Source organism: Lasioglossum baleicum, chromosome 8 (genome assembly GCF_051020765.1).
Source record: "Lasioglossum baleicum chromosome 8, iyLasBale1, whole genome shotgun sequence".
Taxonomy (NCBI): Eukaryota; Metazoa; Arthropoda; class Insecta; order Hymenoptera; family Halictidae; genus Lasioglossum; species Lasioglossum baleicum.
Genome location: NC_134936.1, coordinates 3,523,194 through 3,544,397, shown reverse-complemented (window position 1 = coordinate 3,544,397; position 21,204 = coordinate 3,523,194). Strand labels below are relative to the sequence as shown.

Sequence of the window (21,204 nt, the reverse complement as noted above, 5' to 3'; positions counted from 1 at the left end):
ATTGTGATTTTAATTGCAATTTTTGTTGAAGTGAAACTTCTTTTGGCAGGGTGTAAGTGTAAGCGTTAAGTGGCTAATTTCGCGTCATGGAATTCGCGACATGAAAATGTGTAACCGAAGTGACGTGGATGGTTAGCTGATCCGTTTCGAGCGGAGCCGCGAGAACTGTCAACAGGCATACATTTTCTTAAATATCGGGAGATGTAGGTTTCTTATGGAAAAAGTTGGAGGCTACGTTTATTATGTCAATGCAACGTTTATTATGTTAAACGATATGTTTTTAAACACACAGTTTGTCAAATACAGAAATACAAAAGCGAGGGTTATGTGACGATACACTCCCGGTTCGAGCGCTGATGTCTGTTTTTCACATTCAGTCACCGCGAGTCGTCGGTCACTTTACCGGTAATCGGTAATCGGTAATAATTAATTAGGTTGGAACGAAAGATCTCGTCCTGTGTTTTATCAATTACAGTGACTGGCAGCTGTCCTATATACCCCCACTACTCAGTGATATGGCGAAAACACCGGCAGAACAAGTAAAAGAGTTTCGTGATCGAAAACGTGCTATCAAACCACCTAAACAGCCAGTAAAGCCTAACCGCCAACGTTGTCGAGAATACAGAGCACAACAAAAAGCATTACGGGCTAATATTAGCGAAATTTTAGATAATAATAATATCAGAGAAATTCCACAAACCGTATCTAGTGAACAGTGTTCTCAAGATTACAGACAAAGGAACGCGGATTTGCGAATTGACGTTCAACCATCGACTTCAAGGCTCGACGCACCATGTTTAACTATGGACACTTTTGATTCGATCGATCCGCCGTACACGGGTTTCAATACTCACCGAATCATTCATAAAGAATTTAAAAAAAGAACATACGCGTGGAGAACCACGCGCGGCAGAAGTGAAACTTCTTGCAGTCTAGTAATGTTTAGAAGTAAATTAAGATTGGAAATGGTAAATAATCCTAATGAAGCGACGACAAGATCCGGAACAACTTTTGATGCAGTATTTGCAAGACATTTAGACAAAATTGGATCATGAATATTTATATCATATTTTAGCTATCACAAGCCAATTGTTTCAATGATAGAATCATAGAAAATCATAGGAAAAATAATGAACGATCAAAATTTGCGACGCAAAGAAGCAGAGCGTATGGGAAAGAAAGAGACATAGTTCATAGCATTTCCCATACGCTCTGCTTCTTTGCGTTGTTTCTATGATTCTATTATTGAAACAATTGGCTTGTGATAGCTAAAATATGATATAAATATTCATGATTCAATTTTGTCTAAATGTCTTGCAAATACTGCATCGAGAGTTGTTCCGGATCTTGTCGTCACTTCATTAGGATTATTTGCCATTTACAATCTTAATTTACTTCTAAACATTACGAGACTGCAAGAAGTTTCACTTCTGCCGCGCGTGGTTTTACTGATTACACTTTTTATGTTAATTCCACATACATTCTTCTAATAAAGCTATTTATTGGTTTAACTTTGAACTCGTTTTTGCCGAAATCTATTTTTACTCTTCCCGAATGTCCTACGAACGTCTTCTGAACTGTCTCTTATACGTAAAACAGACGTCTTTAAGACGTATCATTTTCTAACACATAACGTTCGAAAAACGTTCGTAGGAACATCGAAAAATGTAAGAATCTGTGAATTTTAAGCAAACACTGACCAAAAGTCGCGGAAAACTATGATTTTCACCACATTTAACCACTTGTGGCTCTTGGGTATGTTAATTGATTTTGATGAAATTTTCAGCATGCGTATAACTAACATAGATCTACAAAACATATATTTTAAATTTTCATTAAGGTCCCAAATAAAAAAGTTCTATTTTTGCATGCAACCTTGTAAATTGTCATTTTTCGAACATCTTTTTTGCAGATCATTAATAAACCAATGTCTCTAATTGCATGGTCGCGCGTTTGGTACAATTATAAAAAAATTATACTGTTTTAAAGTGCGTTGAAATACTTCCAAGATTCACTGTATTTATTAAAGCGTATTGTAAAAACTGTAAAGGGAAATATTGATCAGAATCATGGTCTTGACAACATATCCAAAGCTCATCGAAATCGGCGAGGATTCACATAATCGAGAAACTCTTGTTCGTCACTGTGGGCTGTATGCCCGATTTCAGCGGCCACAGCTAGTTCAAAATTCGCTCAATATTGAAACTGCTGTAACTTTGCTAAAATTTATCCAAATTTGATGAAAAACAACCATTTTAAAGCTTGAGATTTCTACTTGTTGTACTGTATATCGTTTTTGCTGAAACAGATGTTTGGAGTGCAAAATTTGTCCATACAGAGGAGCGTATTAGATTGTAAAGTTTGTAGCTATTTTTCAATCAAGTACTGCGGATTATAATCAATATTTTAACGTTATTCGTCTATTTTATGTACACTATCGAAAAGTGTAATCATTTACATTTAAAATGTCGTTTTAAAATAGTTATTACAAAGAATAATCTCTGTTATTTATAATAGTATGGAAAAACGTTATGAACAAAATTTGCACGGTTCAGAGAGGAACATGTTGTGGCACAAACATTTTCTGCGTGGGTGGAGGCATAGAGGAGATTTCAAGGTCATCTTGATTTTTTTAAACAGATTGTCCTTTTTTTATACCATAGATCGATAGAGTATCAAATTCTGAGTATAAAGGTGTTGACCTTCGTATGTCCTATACCATTAGGTTTAGTTAACGAGATATTATCAAAAGAAGAAAGAAAATTGTTTTGATAATATCTCGTTAACTATTAGATTTAAGACATATGGAGATCAATACATTTTTACTCAGAATTCGATAGTCTATCGATTAATGATACAAAAAGTAGGTCTTTCGATTTAAAAAAATCAAGGTGACCTTGAAATCTCCTCTATGTCTCTACCCAGGCAAAAAAATGTTTATGAAACAACATGTACCCCTCTATACCGCGCAAATTTTGTCCATAACATTTTTTCATATTATTACAAATAAAGGCAATATTCAAAGTGGACATAGTTATTGCCCCACCCTGTATATTATTTAAATTTCATGTGTATACTGTTTTCTTATTTTAGTATATCTTGTGTGTTTATTATTATTATTTAGTATTTATTTAAGTTAATACGAAGATATAGCGAATGCGAACATACAGGATGTGAGAAATACTGCGATTTTCGCGCGCGCGCGATTGTCATTTTTTCGTAGATCAACTATATACATATATGTAGCTATATATGTAGCACATAGTAGCAGCCATTTGTTCTTGCATCTTAATCAGAAAACTTCAAAGAACACAATGACACAAAAATGAACACCCGGTCGCACCCGGAGGTATAACAAAGTCATTACCAAAGTCTTAGAATCATAAAGAAAGTGACTGAATCTTTAAATATTAATAACTAAAAAAGTGTATATAGTACAAAAGTGAATTTCTCTTAAAAGTATACCTTATACTTAGCTAAAAAAACTTCTATAAAACAAAAATCTGTTAGTGTTTGTAAATAAGGTAACAATTACTAATAGGTGAATTCGTTGAAAAATGAAAGCGTGTTAACAGAATTCCAAACTTCCGACAAATTTCTGTGCTTTATGGATACATGAATGGGAAAACGAATGATGGGCGATTGTTCCTCAGTTATTCAACTAACTCAAGCCACAAAAATTTTACAATCTATGTAAAGTTTTAAAAATTGAATTTTGACCGCTGAAATCGGGCATACAGCTACTGCCCAGTGCTTCTATTGTGCACACCTTTTCTCGCGCACGCGCGAGAAAACAGTAACGTATCTACTATTGGGTATCAGAGCGGCCAGAGCCCTGAGGCAGCTATATGTATTGGCGGGAATGTACCGAAATAATCTTATCGGACAAAAAGACTCCAGGACGTGTCCTACGAGTTACAAAATATACACAAATACACTTGTTATTACGTTACTGAGGCTGACATCGCCGCGCATGCGCGAGAAAAGGTGTGCTGTTGTTACAGCCAATATTTAATACGTACTTCTGTCGGAGATACGTAAGTTCAAAGTTAGTAGTTCTAGAAGACCGGCATTTTCAACCATAATTGAAATTACCTCTGCGATTTATCATCGCGCTGTAACGCTGGTTTATCATTCTTGCTATTGTTGGGCAATGTCCTAATTTAATATAATATTCTGATTTTGTTGCTTTATTTAATTTTTTAAAACTCTGGGAGATGAAAAAGAGAATCTACACATCTGGTACACTTTATTAACGAAAAAGTTGCATATCAATCGCGATCAAGCGTTCATTTTTTTGGAAAAGAAGCTGTTAAGGCTATTAAACAAGTGTACGTTTCATTTACCTGCGGTCTATTGCGGTCTTATGAGTTATCGCTATTTCCTTAGCGACCGGTAACGTTCCGAAACGGCGAATTTGCTCTAAATCGTAGACAAAACTAATATTCGCAAATGTAAGGTACATTATTGTTATAAGGGTGTCCCAAAATTCGTGAACTTCCCGAAAGTGGATGGTACCATTTTCCTTTGCAAAAATGTTATCTGCTGCTTTGTTTAGGAGTTATTAACGAAAAACACGGACCAATCAGAGCGCGACCTAGACGCTAGTTGGCATAGTCGGCCAATAGACAGTTGGCGCGCCGGGCAGCAGCAGATAACATTTTTGCAAAGGAAAATGTCGCTTCAAATGGTCTCAGGAACCTCCCATTTCCGGGATGTGCAGGAATTTTGGGACACCCTGTAGAATATTACGAAGCATTACAAAACTTGAACATAATAAAACGTAAAGGTTAATAAACGTAAATTACGTGATTTAGAGTGCATTCTTTTATTATTCTAGTACAAAATATAATATATTCATATCAAATGCAACAGGAAGTGTATGTTTAATTAATTAAAAGAAACAACATTTGTATATATTGTTGTAATGGAAGACATTATCAGGAACTGATAAAAATATTCTCTTTTGTACGAAAGTACTGTCCGTCCAACGAGAGTTGGCACAGATTTTGCTAGTGGGGTGCAGGGGGATCTGCGAGACCCCACTCCTGACGCTCGGCTGCGGACCCCATTCTTGCGCTTAGGTTCTGACGGGAACGGTCGTCATAGGAGCTCGGCGTCACCACATCGCTCTATTGCAGTCGCACTCAAGACGCTCGTTTGCTATCTTCGTCAAGCGATTCGGCCAATCGCGGAGAAACTCGTGGTACCTACGAGTTTCTCTATGCCAACTCTCATTGGACGGACAGTAGTAAAGACTTTGGTCTCCTCAATGACCTTGATAAGCTTAGAAATTCAGCACGTGTAATCTTTGAATTCGACATTAAGTAAATACAGTCTTTATTGCATTGTTGGCATGACTGTTGAAGAAGCAATGTCACTGGCATCTCCAGATCGCCATAATTGCGTTATCGTTTTCGTCTGGGTGTGGAAGTTTATGCCCTAGAAATATATGGAACATTTCAAAATAGACATTCAAGTACTAATTTTTGTTATAAATGCATAACATCCGTAGTCTAATAATAACAATGATCGTATGCCGTATGTACCATCTAACATTATAAAATATTATTAGGCTAAACTTTCGAAGACGTCCATGCTCAGAATTGAATAAAATTTTGACAATACTTTCTTTTTTGACTAAAATGATGATTGTCAGAAGGATTTTTGGCGACGCGAGAAAAAATTATCTCTCTACCTTACCGACAAAGTCGTAGGCGGCCCACATGGTGGGTATACCTGTATAACTAATTCAATTAATTCGTTTCGCGTACAAATTCCTAGCCAGACCTAACCCAGGCCTTTTCTAAAAAAATTTCCCACGTTTTATTATTAAACTAACTCCACTTCCAGATTAACAACAACTTCAGTTATATAGCCAAACCTAACTCAGACTAATGTCATTCCCACTCCCTTTTAAAATAAACTTTTCGGGGGTTATCCACAGTCGTTAGCCGTTTCTTCTCAGAAACATTGGGTGGGTGTGTGTGGTGTCGGCCAGACCTAGTAGTAGTAGTACTAGCAGTAGTAAAGGTTTAGCCGAGGAGGAGTGATCGGCACTGCCCACTTCCTTAACGCACACTGGCTGTTTACGCTGGTATCAGATTTGGCGGTGCCGGCCCGCGGCCCTCTATGAGTTGCGTTTATCCACAGCGTTCGAACTCCCTCCTCTGCTTTTTATAGCCCGGGCAGCTTGCAGAGCGGTTGATCTACTAGACAGGGCGGTCGTCATTGGTGAGTAGGCCATTCTACCTAATGTAACAGACCTGTACGGTGCAGGCCTGTTACTAAGAGACACGCGCCGAACACCGCCGACCGACACCGAGAACCGCCGAACACGCCGTATACACGCATCGCGTCACGACGTACAGTCCCGCGCTCCGAGACACATTCGGCGGGAAACGGACGTCGAGGTTCGGCCATCTTGGCGGACACGGAAATACGACGTCACACATCCACGTTCCCCCACGCCAGTTCCCCCACCACCAACCTAGGCCTATAAAAGGCGATGCAAACGAGGCACGGGCCTCTTTTCCATCCTAGCCAGCAGCTAGGAGCCCTCTCCAGAATAGTGGTACGTATCGCTATTCACTCTTCCTAAAATTCCCACGCTCTCGACGTCGAGCTACCGACAGCATCGGCCTCCTCGACATCGACAGTTCCCACGGCGGGTACAGCATACTCGCCGAACAGAGAAGACAGCATCTTCTCTGCCGTTCGGCCAGCCGCCGAACCCAGTCTCTCAAGGCAGCACCTTGAGAACTCCGTCAGCCACGGAGACGTTCAAATGAAAGGGACTGCATCTCTTTCGTTTGTCGTAGAACCTTCACGAGCCCATCCCGACTCGTGGTAGGGTTTCCCGGACCAATCCCGCCTGTATCCTGAACGGAAAAGACAGCATCTTTTCTGCCGTTCGGCCAGCCGCCGAACCCAGTCTCTCGAGGCAGCACCTCGAGAACTCCGTCAGCCACGGAGACGTGTAAATGAAAGGGACAGCATCCCTTTCGTTTATCGTAGAACCGCCACGAGGTCATCCCGACTCGTGGTAGGGTTTCCTGCACCATCCTCGCCTGTACCCTGAGTCGTTATCCGTACCGATCGCCGGGCACGCGCCGCGACGCCCCGATCTCACGACGCCGGTAAACCCACGCACCAGTTACGCGAACGGACGGCCACGCGCCGCGACTCGCGACCCGCGATAGGTTCATGCACCAATTATATCCGGTCCCGCGAAAGTACCTGTAGTGAGGCCCGAAAATATATAAATACATCGTCGTTATTCCTCGCCCCGCGCACTGAGTCATTTTCAGCTTCCGTCGATTCTCTCGCCAGTGATCGAACCTGGCTCGGCGAGCTATTCAGCACGAGAGGACACGACCACCGTGGCAGACGCATCTCGCCGGAAGCAGAACCGTTACATGGCGCCCGAACAGGGACTGGGTGCGAAAATCACGCGTCGGAATAACGGCCACGTGGCCGAATTTCGAGGTTAACGTGCGGACACCTCGCCGGTCGGAAGTGATGCATCGCGCGCGACATCTAGCGTTCGATCAAAGGAACCAGTGAAACCGGACAAGCGTGACAGTCCGCGACATCTAGTGTCGACCGATAGTGACAGTGCCAATGAACACGAGTGAGAGTGCGCGCCATCTCGGGACGCACGGCGTTACTGCAACCGCGCGGGCAGATTCAAACCGCGGCACGTCTCCAGGGACCAAGTGCAGGCAATAGGGCATGCCACAACGCCCTGCACAAGTCACCGCGATACAAGTGAAGCGAATACTGGCCGAACTGCGGCGCCTACGAGTATCAATCACCGGAACCCCGGAGGAACTCCGCCAACATTGGGAGAACTGTATCCGCACACAGACGGAGGATCTGTTCTGCATACCCGAGCAACTGTTCAGAATGGACGAACCGAAACCAGCGGCCAGTGGGCCGCCCGCACAAACGCCCATACAAACACCCGCACAAACCTTCATCACCGTCGAGCCACCGAACGACCCAGGAAGGAACATGGATCGCATGCGTAAATGGGCATGTACCACTGACGGAAAGGACCCGCACGCGTTCGTAGAACGGCTCGCGGAGTTGCAGGAGGCCTACTGCCTCTCCGACGCGGAATTGTTGCGAGGGGTTACCGAGCTGGTACGTGGAGACGCCCAGGTTTGGTATCGTAATAGCAAACATGGAATTACCACATGGACGGACTTCAAGAAAAAGTTCGTAGCTAATTTCTCCGCGGAGCAGACACAGTTACAGCGGGAACGAGAGGCCCGTGAACGTACTCAGAAACCCGGAGAGCCGTTCCAGAAGTATATGCACGCCCTAATCACGCTGATGCGACGGGCCGACATCCCGACCACCGATTACCTGGAAACGGTATACGAAAATATGCTGCCAGAGCATACCGTCGTGATTAACCCGGCCCACGTTAAAGACCTGGACGACCTACTGGGCCAGGTCCAACGGATCGAGAGGGCACTCGAGCGAAAGAATAAAATACAGAAGCCTCTCGCCCGGAGCTCCGCCTACGAAGCCGGTCCGGAGCATCGCACGACCGACGTGGCGGCCACGTACAATACCGGTCAGCAACCGGCAAACACAGCGGGCCCGTCGAACGACACATACAGCCCCGTCACGCACTGCTGGCGGTGCAAACAGCGGGGGCACAACCGCTTCGAGTGTCGGAATATATATCGACGATTCTGTGCACGGTGCGGCCGAGACGGAATACTCACACGAGAGTGCCACCCACCAGGTAATCAACACACCGGACAACCGTCGGGAAACGGGCCAAGGGGCGCGGCCCAATTGAACGACCGCAGGCCCCCGCAATAAATTATACACCCCGGCCACTATTATCCATCCTGATTCTCGGCCGGCAGGTAGAAGCCCTCCTGGACACAGGGGCACAATTGTCGTGCGTCAATGAGGAAGTACAGCAGTGGGCCCGGGAACAGGGCATCACCCCACAGACCACGAACGGCCTGGTCGGCCTGGCCGACGGGTCAAACACACGTCCGAATGGCACGTTGCGCCTCCCGTTTATCACCATGGGGTACGAGTGGGAACACGAGTTCACCATATTGCCGAAGATGGGACCGCAGGTACTCCTGGGCATCCAGACAATTGCCGCATTAGGAATTCAATTACGGCCACCGGCCGATATTGCCTCATGGCCCGTGGCGTACCTCGCCGAAACAAAACCAGATCTGGAAACGGGTTTACGCACCCCCAGCGCCGAGGATCGTGAACGACTGGACGATTTTCTTGCCGGCGAAATGGAACTGTTTAAAACAGTGCCCGGACGCACCAACCTCGTTCAGCACCGAATCAAGTTGACAGACGAAACGCCGATAAAACAACGGTACCGCCCGCGGAATCCAGCGATGCAGGCCGTCATCGACACCGAAGTCGAAGCAATGCTACGGGACGGAGTGATCGAGCCCTCCAGCAGCCCTTGGAGCTCGCCAGTGGTGGTGGTAAAAAAAAAAGACGGGAAGCCACGATTCTGCGTCGACTTCAGGAAACTCAATGAACGTTCGGAAAAAGATGCGTACCCGTTACCGCATATACAAGCGACGCTCGACAAGCTACGCGGCGCCAAATTCCTGACAACGCTCGACCTAAAGAGCGGATACTGGCAGGTACCCCTGGAAGACAGTAGTCGACCACTGACAGCGTTCACGGTACCCGGGAAAGGGCTGTTCCAATTTAAAGTAATGCCGTTCGGTCTGCACTCGGCGCCAGCGACGTTTCAGCGACTGCTCGACCGAGTCATCGGCCCGGAACTAGAACCGTATGCGTTCGCATATCTGGACGACATTATTACTGTCAGTCCGACGTTCGAAGCTCACCAGCAGCATCTGCGTGAGGTCTTCAAACGCCTGCGAGCCGCCGGACTCAGGCTAAACCCAGATAAGTGTCACTTCTGTGTGGACAGCCTCCGATACTTGGGACACGTGGTCGACCAACGAGGGATACGCACCGATCCAGAAAAGACAGACGCGATCGCCAAAATTGCGACGCCGAAGAACATCCGAGACGTACGACGATTCCATGGGATGGCGTCATGGTATCGCCGGTTCGTGCCCAAGTTCGCCGAACTGATGGAACCACTGACCAAACTCACCCGTAAGAACGCGAAGTGGAGGTGGTCCGAGGCCGAAGAAACCGCGTTCCAGGAAATGAAGCGACGACTCGTCGCCGCCCCGATACTGGCGTGCCCAAATTTTGCGGAGCGTTTTACGCTCCAAACGGACGCCAGCGACCATGGACTGGGCGTAGTCCTGACCCAAGGCACAGGAGACGAGGAAAGGGTCATCGCTTACGCGAGCCACACCCTCAGTATGACCGAGCGGAACTACAGTGCGACGGAGAAAGAGTGCCTCGCCGTCGTATGGGGCATACGGAAGATGAAACCGTACATCGAAGGATACCAGTTTACCGTCGTGACAGACCACCAGGCACTCCGTTGGCTGCAGCAGATCGACAACCCGACGGGACGGCTCGCAAGATGGGCCCTCGAACTGCAGCAGTACGATTTCGATATTGAATATCGACCCGGAAAACTCAACTACGTCGCCGATGCGCTCTCCAGAAACACTCCAGTACCAGAAGTAAATCTGCTCCAGTCGAAACAGCGCACCGACACGTGGTACCAGAAAAAGATCGAAGCAGTCCGCCAAAACCCCGCGTCCGTTCCAGATTACCAGATACGCGAGGGGAAACTGTTTCGACACCTGTTACACCAGCTCGACTACAACGAACCAACGGCCAGCAACGCCTGGAAGATGTGCGTGCCGGCGGGGGAAAGGGAGGCCCTCCTCCACCAACACCACGACGACCCCACCGCCGGACACCTCGGCATAGCCAAAACAATTGTTCGCCTGGCGCAAAGATACTACTGGCCCGGAATGTTTAGGGAGGTGGCCCGCCATGTTCGCTGTTGCTCGAGCTGTCAACAATACAAGACAGCACCACAGCAGCCAGCGGGACACATGCACGCAAACCCCGGAACACAACCGTGGCACACGGTCTCCATCGACCTCGTCGGCCCTCTGCCACGTTCACGCCGGGGACACATATGGCTGCTGGTCGCTCTCGATCGTTTTTCGAAGTGGGTCGAACTCACGCCACTTCGAAAAGCCACCAGCGCCGCCGTCACCGCGGCCATTCTGAAGGATGTCGTCCTCCGACACGGAGCACCAGAAATTATCATCACTGATAACGGACGCCAGTTCATCGGCAAACCCTTCACCGAAATGCTGCGGGCCTCGGGAACTCAACATCGACGCACGCCACCGTACTCGCCCCATTGTAATCCGGTCGAAAGGGCCAACAAGGTCGTTAAGACCATGCTCGCTCAATATACCGAGAACCACCATGAGCGATGGGACGAGAAGCTGGACGAAGCACGATTTGCCATTAACACGGCATGGCACGAGTCAACAGGGTACAGTCCGGCGTACCTCAACCAAGGGAGGGAGCTACGACCACCCGGGCAGCACCCGGCTGGAGACAGCTCCGAACCAGCAACACAGAGGTGGGAAAATCTCCGTGAGGCTCAGGAATTGGCCAGGCTGCACCTGGCCAAAGCATTTGGTCGCCAGGAGAAACACTACAACCTGCGGCACCGCGAATGGAAACCCGCCGTCGGCGAGAGCGTTTGGAAAAGAGAACATACGCTCTCGGACAAAGGGGCCGGCATCGCCGCGAAGCTCGCTCCGAAGTACAGCGGTCCGTACACGGTCGGACGCATTGTGTCACCGGTCATCGTCGACCTCCGGGACACTAAGGGGAAGTGGGCACGACACATTCACGTGCAAGACCTGAAACCCCATGCGAGGGGCGCCAAGGGGTCCGGAGAGGACGAGGAGAGTACGGCGGAGGGCGCCGCAGAAGGGACCGCCTCGAACACCAATTCTGGCGGAGCGCCACCACCACGGCGACGCGGCCGACCACGAAAAATAACAAACATTGTTCATCTTTGTCATAGGCAAGCAGCTCCAAAATCGCAGCATCCACCGCAGCAGCAGCGACGACACGCCAGCACGAGGGAAAAGATGGATGATTTTTACGGGGACCTCCGCGACCTGTTCGACGAGCCGTCGAACGTCGACGAGAGACCACCCACGCCGACCATCCCGGAATGGGCAACGCGGACATCGGTGACCGCAGCTACGGTCACCGGTGCCACCGAGGATACACCGATGGAGACCGGGAGACCCACAACGGCGACTGCGACGGAATCTTCCGTACGCCAAGCCGTGCGCTCACGCACCACCGCCAGGGGAGAGGAGGGGCCCACCGGCCGCCACGTGGTGCGCACACGCACAGCGGCAGAGCGGAAGATGGAAGTCACGGCTCGGAAGGCCACCCGTCCCCAACCGGTGACCACTTCGAAGCGGCCCTCTACCGCTAAGCCCGCGGGGACAACAAGGGATACTGAGGCGGGAAGGGGAGCCACCTCGGCACCGAAAACGACGGCCGCCGCACGGCCGAAGTCCACCACACCACGAATACGAGCGGTTACGTGGTTTCCCACCCCAATACGACTCGTGGCCAGACGGCCAGCGCCCGCCGTGGCCAGTGGCATCGCCCCGGTGGATACCCTGCCGCCGGCAACAATAGAGGACCACCGCGAACGGGCCGGTCATCCGCCGTCCGTCCAACCTCACCGGATAGAAACTCCAGAGCCGGCGAAATGGTGGCCCAACGAACCACTGACACCCAAGGCCGAGCGGAGGAACCGATCAACATCCAGGGCGCGGCGCCACAACGCCCTACTGCCAAGGCCCCAACGGGCACGGACCCCAGCCGGGCCCACCCCGAAGGCGACGACGACAGGACAGCGGAAGCCGTCGGAAATCCCCGAACCAGAGGGTTTCGAGACGCCCACACGGCAGCGTGGCCAATCCGCAGACACGCCCACCAGCGCTCAACGACGTAGTACCGGCGACGCCGAGGGTACGGGTCGACAGCCTCGACCCGACCCACGGGCAGGGCCCACCCACGCACGCCCGGGGCCGGCCATCCCGCCTGCAACAGCAGCCCCGACAGAGACGACCACCAGGGAGCGACCCCCAGGGGTAATCCGGCCAAGTGTGGCGACGGCAACGGACCCGGAACTGCCGGAGGAGGAACAGCCGGGAAACAGCGGACAGCCGGTGGCACCATGGCGAAGGGCACCGGGGGCCCCTCGCCCGATCGCCTACGACGGAAGCTACGCACCGTGCCCCACGACGTGGTACCAGCTGCCTAACGGCCGCTACGTGGAGGTACCCAACAGGTGCGTCCAGACGAGGCGGTACCGTGCATCCCTCGAAGACGAGCGATGGATGCTGTTCTTCGAGCCGGACGGAAGACTGCGCCGGTGTAAGCGCCGAGATGGCGCCGGTAGGTAGACGCCCGTACACGGGTGAAACGCGCGCCGTAACCCCTTCTCCCAGCCGGAGAAGGGCACTGGACACTGAAGCCGCTCAAACGCGGACCCGCGCAAATAGATCGTTTATTTTTTTTCTTCCGCGCCAAAGAGATTACTGTTATTGTTTTTTCTCCCCTCCGGTCTGTAGGTCGAGCCAACACCAGAGATATGTGTAAGCACGCGCCGCAACCCCTTCCCCCGCCGGGGAGGGGCACTCGGGGTCAACGCGCAAATAGATCGTTTATTTCTTTTCTCGTCCGCGCCAAAGAGAGCATTTTTGTTGTTGTTTCGCCTTCGTTTCTTTTCCGTACGTCGAGCCGAGTCCGGAAACAGTTATAACCGCGCGACGTAACCCCTTCTCCCTGCCGGAGAAGGGCACTAGGTGTAAGCAGTCCAAACGCGGACGCCCCGCGCAAATGGTTTTTTTTTTTGTGTGCCATTTTGACCGCGCCTTCGACCGCGTCACCAAAACAACATGTATTTCTTTTTCTTTCTTTTTGCGACTTGGCGAACCAAGACTGAGTAGTTGTAAGGATGTTTTTTTGTCTCTATATAAATATATACGTCTATTGTGTTGTCCAACCCAGTACCGTTTACTCGTTACCTACCCCTAGATGTAAGGAACCGATACTACGCCGCCACATGTACACCAGGATACGACTGTCTTTCGTAACTTAATAAATGGGGCCTCGCTCTCTTGCTTTTCGCTGTCCTGAAGGGGGAGGGGGGTGTAACAGACCTGTACGGTGCAGGCCTGTTACTAAGAGACACGCGCCGAACACCGCCGACCGACACCGAGAACCGCCGAACACGCCGTATACACGCATCGCGTCACGACGTACAGTCCCGCGCTCCGAGACACATTCGGCGGGAAACGGACGTCGAGGTTCGGCCATCTTGGCGGACACGGAAATACGACGTCACACATCCACGTTCCCCCACGCCAGTTCCCCCACCACCAACCTAGGCCTATAAAAGGCGATGCAAACGAGGCACGGGCCTCTTTTCCATCCTAGCCAGCAGCTAGGAGCCCTCTCCAGAATAGTGGTACGTATCGCTATTCACTCTTCCTAAAATTCCCACGCTCTCGACGTCGAGCTACCGACAGCATCGGCCTCCTCGACATCGACAGTTCCCACGGCGGGTACAGCATACTCGCCGAACAGAGAAGACAGCATCTTCTCTGCCGTTCGGCCAGCCGCCGAACCCAGTCTCTCAAGGCAGCACCTTGAGAACTCCGTCAGCCACGGAGACGTTCAAATGAAAGGGACTGCATCTCTTTCGTTTGTCGTAGAACCTTCACGAGCCCATCCCGACTCGTGGTAGGGTTTCCCGGACCAATCCCGCCTGTATCCTGAACGGAAAAGACAGCATCTTTTCTGCCGTTCGGCCAGCCGCCGAACCCAGTCTCTCGAGGCAGCACCTCGAGAACTCCGTCAGCCACGGAGACGTGTAAATGAAAGGGACAGCATCCCTTTCGTTTATCGTAGAACCGCCACGAGGTCATCCCGACTCGTGGTAGGGTTTCCTGCACCATCCTCGCCTGTACCCTGAGTCGTTATCCGTACCGATCGCCGGGCACGCGCCGCGACGCCCCGATCTCACGACGCCGGTAAACCCACGCACCAGTTACGCGAACGGACGGCCACGCGCCGCGACTCGCGACCCGCGATAGGTTCATGCACCAATTATATCCGGTCCCGCGAAAGTACCTGTAGTGAGGCCCGAAAATATATAAATACATCGTCGTTATTCCTCGCCCCGCGCACTGAGTCATTTTCAGCTTCCGTCGATTCTCTCGCCAGTGATCGAACCTGGCTCGGCGAGCTATTCAGCACGAGAGGACACGACCACCGTGGCAGACGCATCTCGCCGGAAGCAGAACCGTTACACTAATACAGAGAGTTTTTGAGCTGTTTTAAGGCTCGTGGTGGGTGTTGGACCCCTCACCTTCGGACCTGCAGGTATGCCTCACCTGCCCTTTTTGGCACCCTCCCCACTTCGCTATAACACCATCGCGTGTGTCCTTGACTTATATGTCCCGTTCCCTACTCTGTCTCTATTTAGCTACCCCAGAGAGGGCACAGAGAGTGCCCACTCCCTACCTCTGCCATCCACTAGGTCAGGACTCAATCCTGGTGTACGATTCTATGGGCTTTGCAAGGTTTCAAGGGACCGCGGATTACCCTGCGTTGGGGAGAATCTAGTTTCAACTTGGGGTCCGATCCGACTTCGACGAAAGGCTATAGTCGGGTTTGATAGTGAAATCGGCCACCAGCGGGATTTTAATCGTACTTGGACCATTCGATAGACTACCCAAAAAACCCGTCTCTGCCCAGTTTCAGCCCCCTATCTCATCTGTAAGGGTAGTTATCGAGAAAAATCGAAAAACCAGTTTTTGGCCCATTTTCCCTATTTATTGACAATTAAAAATTCTGAAAAAAATCTGACACATTTCGGATACCAAGCCACATATTAGGTATCATATCCAGATTTTTCCGCTGCAAGCTCTGCTTGTAAAAAATGAAAAACACGAAAAAAATCGAAAAAATGCAGATTTCATATAGAAATCTAAAAGGTCCTACTCCAGATTTAATTTAGCAATGAGATATTATCAAAAGTATTATGCTCAATTTTTTTCAGATTTTTGTGAGTGGTGCGTCATAGTTAAAAAAAATAAAAACCGCTTTTTTCGGCGTTTTTCCTAAGTTATACTTATATTTTCTGAATCATAAAAATATATGTGATATTAAACGTTCCTACGTTCAGAAAAACATCTCCCAGACTTTAAAACTTGCCTAATACAAAAACGATAATAATACTATGTACGATATACATATTCGAATATTTCGAAGGTGATTCCAACGCCGTCGCTTGGTGCAACAGCTATGGTCTCCGTCTGCGGAACCGCTGAAGACTTTTTGGACCAGGTACGAATCCCCGGTCAAGTCAATTTTTTTCTAAGTTAATCAGATGTTTTTTCGCTTACTAACCATATGATTGTTTATAAACCATTTAAAAACATTTTTTAACTATGTTTAGACTATTTTATAAGAATTTTTTGGAAAAATATTCTTGGAGTACCTAATTGGTGTGCCGTTTGCGTTTTGATTTCGTTTTTTTAGTAGGGTCCGTGCCCTCGTCCAGACCTAACCCAGACCTTTTTTCTTTTTTTTTGTTTAAGGATGGTGGGGAATTGCCAGTACGCACACCTCCGAAGATGGAGGTTGGGGGTAGTGTGGGGCTCGCCCTCCCTAAGATGAAAGTTGGGGGAAATGGGACTCATCCCTTAGCCATACCCACTAAAACCGCACCGCCCAAGGGATTTAAAAACTCCTTCATCTACTAGCGTCCGGCGAGGGTATAAATAGGGTCCCGCTATTCGCATAATCTCCTACTTCTACTTTGGACGCGTCTGTCGCCGGATCCATCCTTCACAGAGGATTTACTCAATTCCAAAAGACCTAACCCAGACCTAACCCTACAAAAAAATTGTCGGTAAGGTAGAAGTGACATTGAAATGGTAAAAAATTTCTTTTCGTGTCGCCAAAAATCCTTCTGACAATCATCATTTTAGTCAAAAAGGAACCTATTCCCAAAATTTCATCCAATTCTGAGCATGGACGTCTTCGGAAATTCAGCCAAATAGTTTATGATAGATATTTTACTTACCGCACCCACCATGGTATCAACTGAGAGATGAGCATAAAAAGTGAATATGTAACAATTTTATGAAAAACTAAAAGCGACCCTCAAGTGACTTACAGACGTTTGAAGACGTAAAAAAATAAAAATCCGTTCAACAATAATAACAAAATAATTTAAGCCGAGTATGTTGGGTAATTCATCTTGTAGAACCAAAGAAAATGTTAAAGTACATATACAGAATGAGTCACCTAATTGCACCACCTAAATTTACTCATAAACTAGTAATTGTATAATGAAATGTTTCAAACGAAAGTTGTTTGATATCGAATATGGTACACAATACCATGATCAGCCTTTCCACATTTTACTTTTTCATCGGCAGATAAAAGTGCTTTTGAGTTTTTATTTTATAACGTGTAATATTTGTTCGTGCAGCTCAAAAATACGCTAAGTAAAAAACTGCTAAGGTATATGGAGTCACAAACTAGTAATCATATCGGATATTCCTGAATTAATCTTTAATACAAGTACAGTAAATCCTCAATCGCAGTCCCGGGTCGCCTGTGCGAACGCTGTCCAGTGCCTACCCACTCTACTGCCGGCCAACGCAGCGCTCCGCCGCAGGGCCGCGATGATTGATCTCGGTTCGGGTATATCGGTGTGAACACCACTACATTGACTCGAGTGAATCGAATTCTCAAACTTCTTAATTTTCATTATTTTTTATGGAACTTTCACTAACTTATTGCTGGCATTTTTCTGATTAAAATGACACCAAACACGATATAATTTCAATTGTATTTAGTGGTTCAATCGACGATGACAGTTTCGAATGCAACGAAGAACAGCGTATGGCACATTCTCTGAACTGTGCCGGCGACGGCGACTGTCCGCGTCTCTTTCTTTCCCATACGCTGTCCTACCTTGCGACCGAAACTTTCATCGTCGATTAAACCACGAAATACACTTGAAATTATATCGTGTTTGGTGTCAGTTTAATCAGGAAATGGCAGAAATACGTTAGTGAAAGTCCCATAAAAAAATTATTTAATAAAAAATAAAACATTTTTAATTGACATTACATTGTGAGAACACGCGGGCCTTTAAACTGTGCCGGCGACGGCGACACGCTTCGGCCACGCGATCCGTATTTCATTCTGTCCTTCTCTATGTTCGCGGTGGACGTAGTCATAAAAAATAGTGTCCCTATACGGCCGCCGTCCGTGCAGAACACGGCTGTTGGACACCGATTGAGGATTTACTGTAATGCTCAAAACACTTAAATGTGCTGTATCCAGCAGACAAATGCTGTATAGATTCTTCATGTAAAAAATTATTCATTTTTGTCTCACTCAACACCAACTCTTGTTGAATCATTTTTGTTCTACAAGTAATTTATGAGTAAAATTGTGTATGTATATCTGTATACGTATACATGTATGTATGGAGATTAAGTTACACAGCAAGATTACTAATGCATTGCATGTACTTTGCCATTGATAGAATGTCGGTGCTTAGAAAACCGTTTTGTAAATAATATTTCGTAAATCATATATTATAGGTACTTTAGAACACTTTCGAATCAAAGGCAAAAGCTATAACGGGGTCCATTACTAATAAAACAATCTGCTAATTATTAATGATTATCTATATACAGGGTGTTCCAAAATTCGTGAAAATCCCGAAAGAGGGTGGTTCCTGAGACCATTTCAAGCGACATTTTCCTTCGCAAAAATGTTATCCGCGGCTTTGTTTAGGAGTTATTAACGAAAAACACGGACCAATCAGAGCACGACCTAGAGGCGAGTTGGCACAGTCGGCCCGGCGCGCCAACTGTCGATTGGCCGAAGAGGAACCACCCTCTTTCGGGATTTTCACGAATTTTGGAACATCCTGTATATATATGATTATAGGATACTTTATTATAAAATAATTAAACCTACAGGAAAATAAACTCAGTGATACTATACATTGTTAGTTCGATTTTTCTATTTTGTACGATTTATCTTATACGTTCGCGTTAAATTGTAATATAAAACATAATAATTTCGAAAGATTCTCGTAACTAGTGTAGAAATAATTTATAATTGTATACTTACGTGTTTACCATAGAAGTGATTGTCACCCAAGAAAGATCCTTTATTTCCCGTGAAACTAAACATGGGTAATGGCACCGGGATAGGAACATTTATACCAACTTGCCCAGCCTCAATTCTGTTTGCAAACGTTCTGGCTGTTGCACCGTTTGTCGTGAAAACAGCAGTTCCGTTTCCGTAAGGACATTTATTAATAATGTTGATAGCCTCGTCTAAAGTATCAGTGAATATACAGGAAAGCACAGGTCCAAAGATTTCCTCAGTGTAGCATTCCATCGATGGCTAGAAAATTATATGTAGTTACCCAGTAAACAAACATGCTCGATTTTGGACAGCACACCCTACCAGCATAAAGTGTCGCTTTATGCACAAGCTGAGGACAGAACGAAGGCAGCTCGGTCCTTCGTTTAAGAGGGCAGCACGGTTGCACTAATGTGGCGGACATCGGATAAGATCCCTTGTGTAGTTAACCTAAATGTTCAGATTATTTAAAACCTTTATATATTTAACATGTTTGCACAAATTCTCATTATAAGACTATAAATTAATATATTACCAAGTAAAGAATAAACATTCAGAGAAATTTTGTAATATATTTTAGATGAACATTAACAAATTGTTGGAAGAAATACAGTAAATGCGTACGTGGGTACCACGGACCTAAGGACCAGTGTTACCAGACCGGGCTAATCGAAAAGAAATCGAGGGGAATACAAGTACCCCCTCTCTGATGACCAGAGTAATATGTGACACGTGTTGCGCGACTGCGCGACGAGAATAGAGTGAGGCAAATGGGAGATACGTTGCGCGTGCGCGATAGGGACTGAACGGTGGAATAGGATAGTCGAAGGGGATAAAGGTGGAGAGCTTGGAGAGGGAATGAGGTTCGTTTCAACCTCAATCTGGCCACACTGCTAAGGACTGAGCGTAAAGTGGATTTATGGATGAGAGGGAGCGTGGCGCGAGCTGGGATGGACGGTTGACTGCGGCCATTTTGGATGGCCGCACTGTGGTGCGCTCTATAGGCGACTTTAAATACTAGTGTAGCGTCTGTACTACATCTTTAGCATGGAACAGAACCATTCACAATACACGCTGGCATTTTTATAAATTAGTGTGTATCAACGCACAGAAAACACAAAGCCACGACGATTCGCCAACTTTACCGCGCCTGTACCGGGCACAAAATGGTTCTGGCGTACCGCGACCGCGTGTATTCTACAGACCACGTGCCACCGACGAGATACTATTAAAGACTGCCAGCCTTATGGGAGTTGGCAAGGCCGAATATTTCGGTGTTTCTTACGCCCTCTAGGACATATTCTCTCTCCATCCAGAGAAACAGAAGGCCAACGACGGCATTTTGTCGGTGAAGAAGACCACTGAGGAGATTCTCGTCGCGATGCATCGGTGAGAATGCGAATTATCACGAAACTATATCGATTATTATTAAATGTTACATTCTCCGCCATATTTCAAACGATGTTTTGGCATTATTGCGGCACTATTTAGAACTTTTAGCGATGTGGTATATCAGATCACTGTAACTTTCACGTTATCCCCGCGCCCGTTGCGCCCGGTTACCGGGCTCGCTGAATAGCACAGGGGCTGGCAGTCCTTAATAGTATCTCGTCGGTGCACGTGCTACAGACGCTACATTAGTATTTAAAGTCGCCTATAGAGCACACCACAGTGCTGTCATCCAAGATGGCAATTTGATACCCCTTTCGTCATCTGCCACACACCCCCTCCCACCCCAGGGTTATGCACAGTCCTTAGGTCCGTGGTGGATACCTGGTTGACTGCACAAGGTACATACATGATCGACATCCGCCATATTAGTGCGACCGTGCTGCCCTTTTAAACGAAGGACCTAACCCAGATCGGGCCAGCATAAAGCGATACTTCTGCGTCCGAATAAGTATCGCATTATGCTAGTAGGGTGTGCTGTCCAAAGTCGAGCAGATTCCGAGCATCCTGAGCTTCAAGCGCGTTCTGACAGCTTAATGCTCGACATCTGCTGGCATCGTA

At 47.6% G+C, this 21,204-nt stretch overlaps 1 protein-coding gene and 1 long non-coding RNA gene across 4 annotated transcripts in view; one reads left to right on the top strand and one right to left on the bottom strand.

Moving 5' to 3' along the window:
* Positions 1–21,204, top strand: part of LOC143211547 (uncharacterized) — a 315,481-nt gene that overhangs the window by 59,572 nt on the left and 234,705 nt on the right. The gene's annotated exons all lie outside the window — the stretch shown is intronic.
* Positions 4,810–21,204, bottom strand: part of LOC143211680 (putative methylmalonate-semialdehyde/malonate-semialdehyde dehydrogenase [acylating], mitochondrial) — a 58,122-nt gene continuing 41,727 nt past the window's right edge. For all 3 annotated transcript variants that reach the window (XM_076429547.1, XM_076429548.1, XM_076429549.1), the window contains 2 exons: positions 19,177–19,455; positions 4,810–5,442 (listed from right to left, as the gene is read on the bottom strand). In XM_076429547.1, the coding sequence (XP_076285662.1) occupies positions 5,341–5,442; positions 19,177–19,455 (381 nt within the window). In that variant the 3' untranslated portion in view covers positions 4,810–5,340. The remainder of the gene's footprint in view (positions 5,443–19,176; positions 19,456–21,204) is intronic.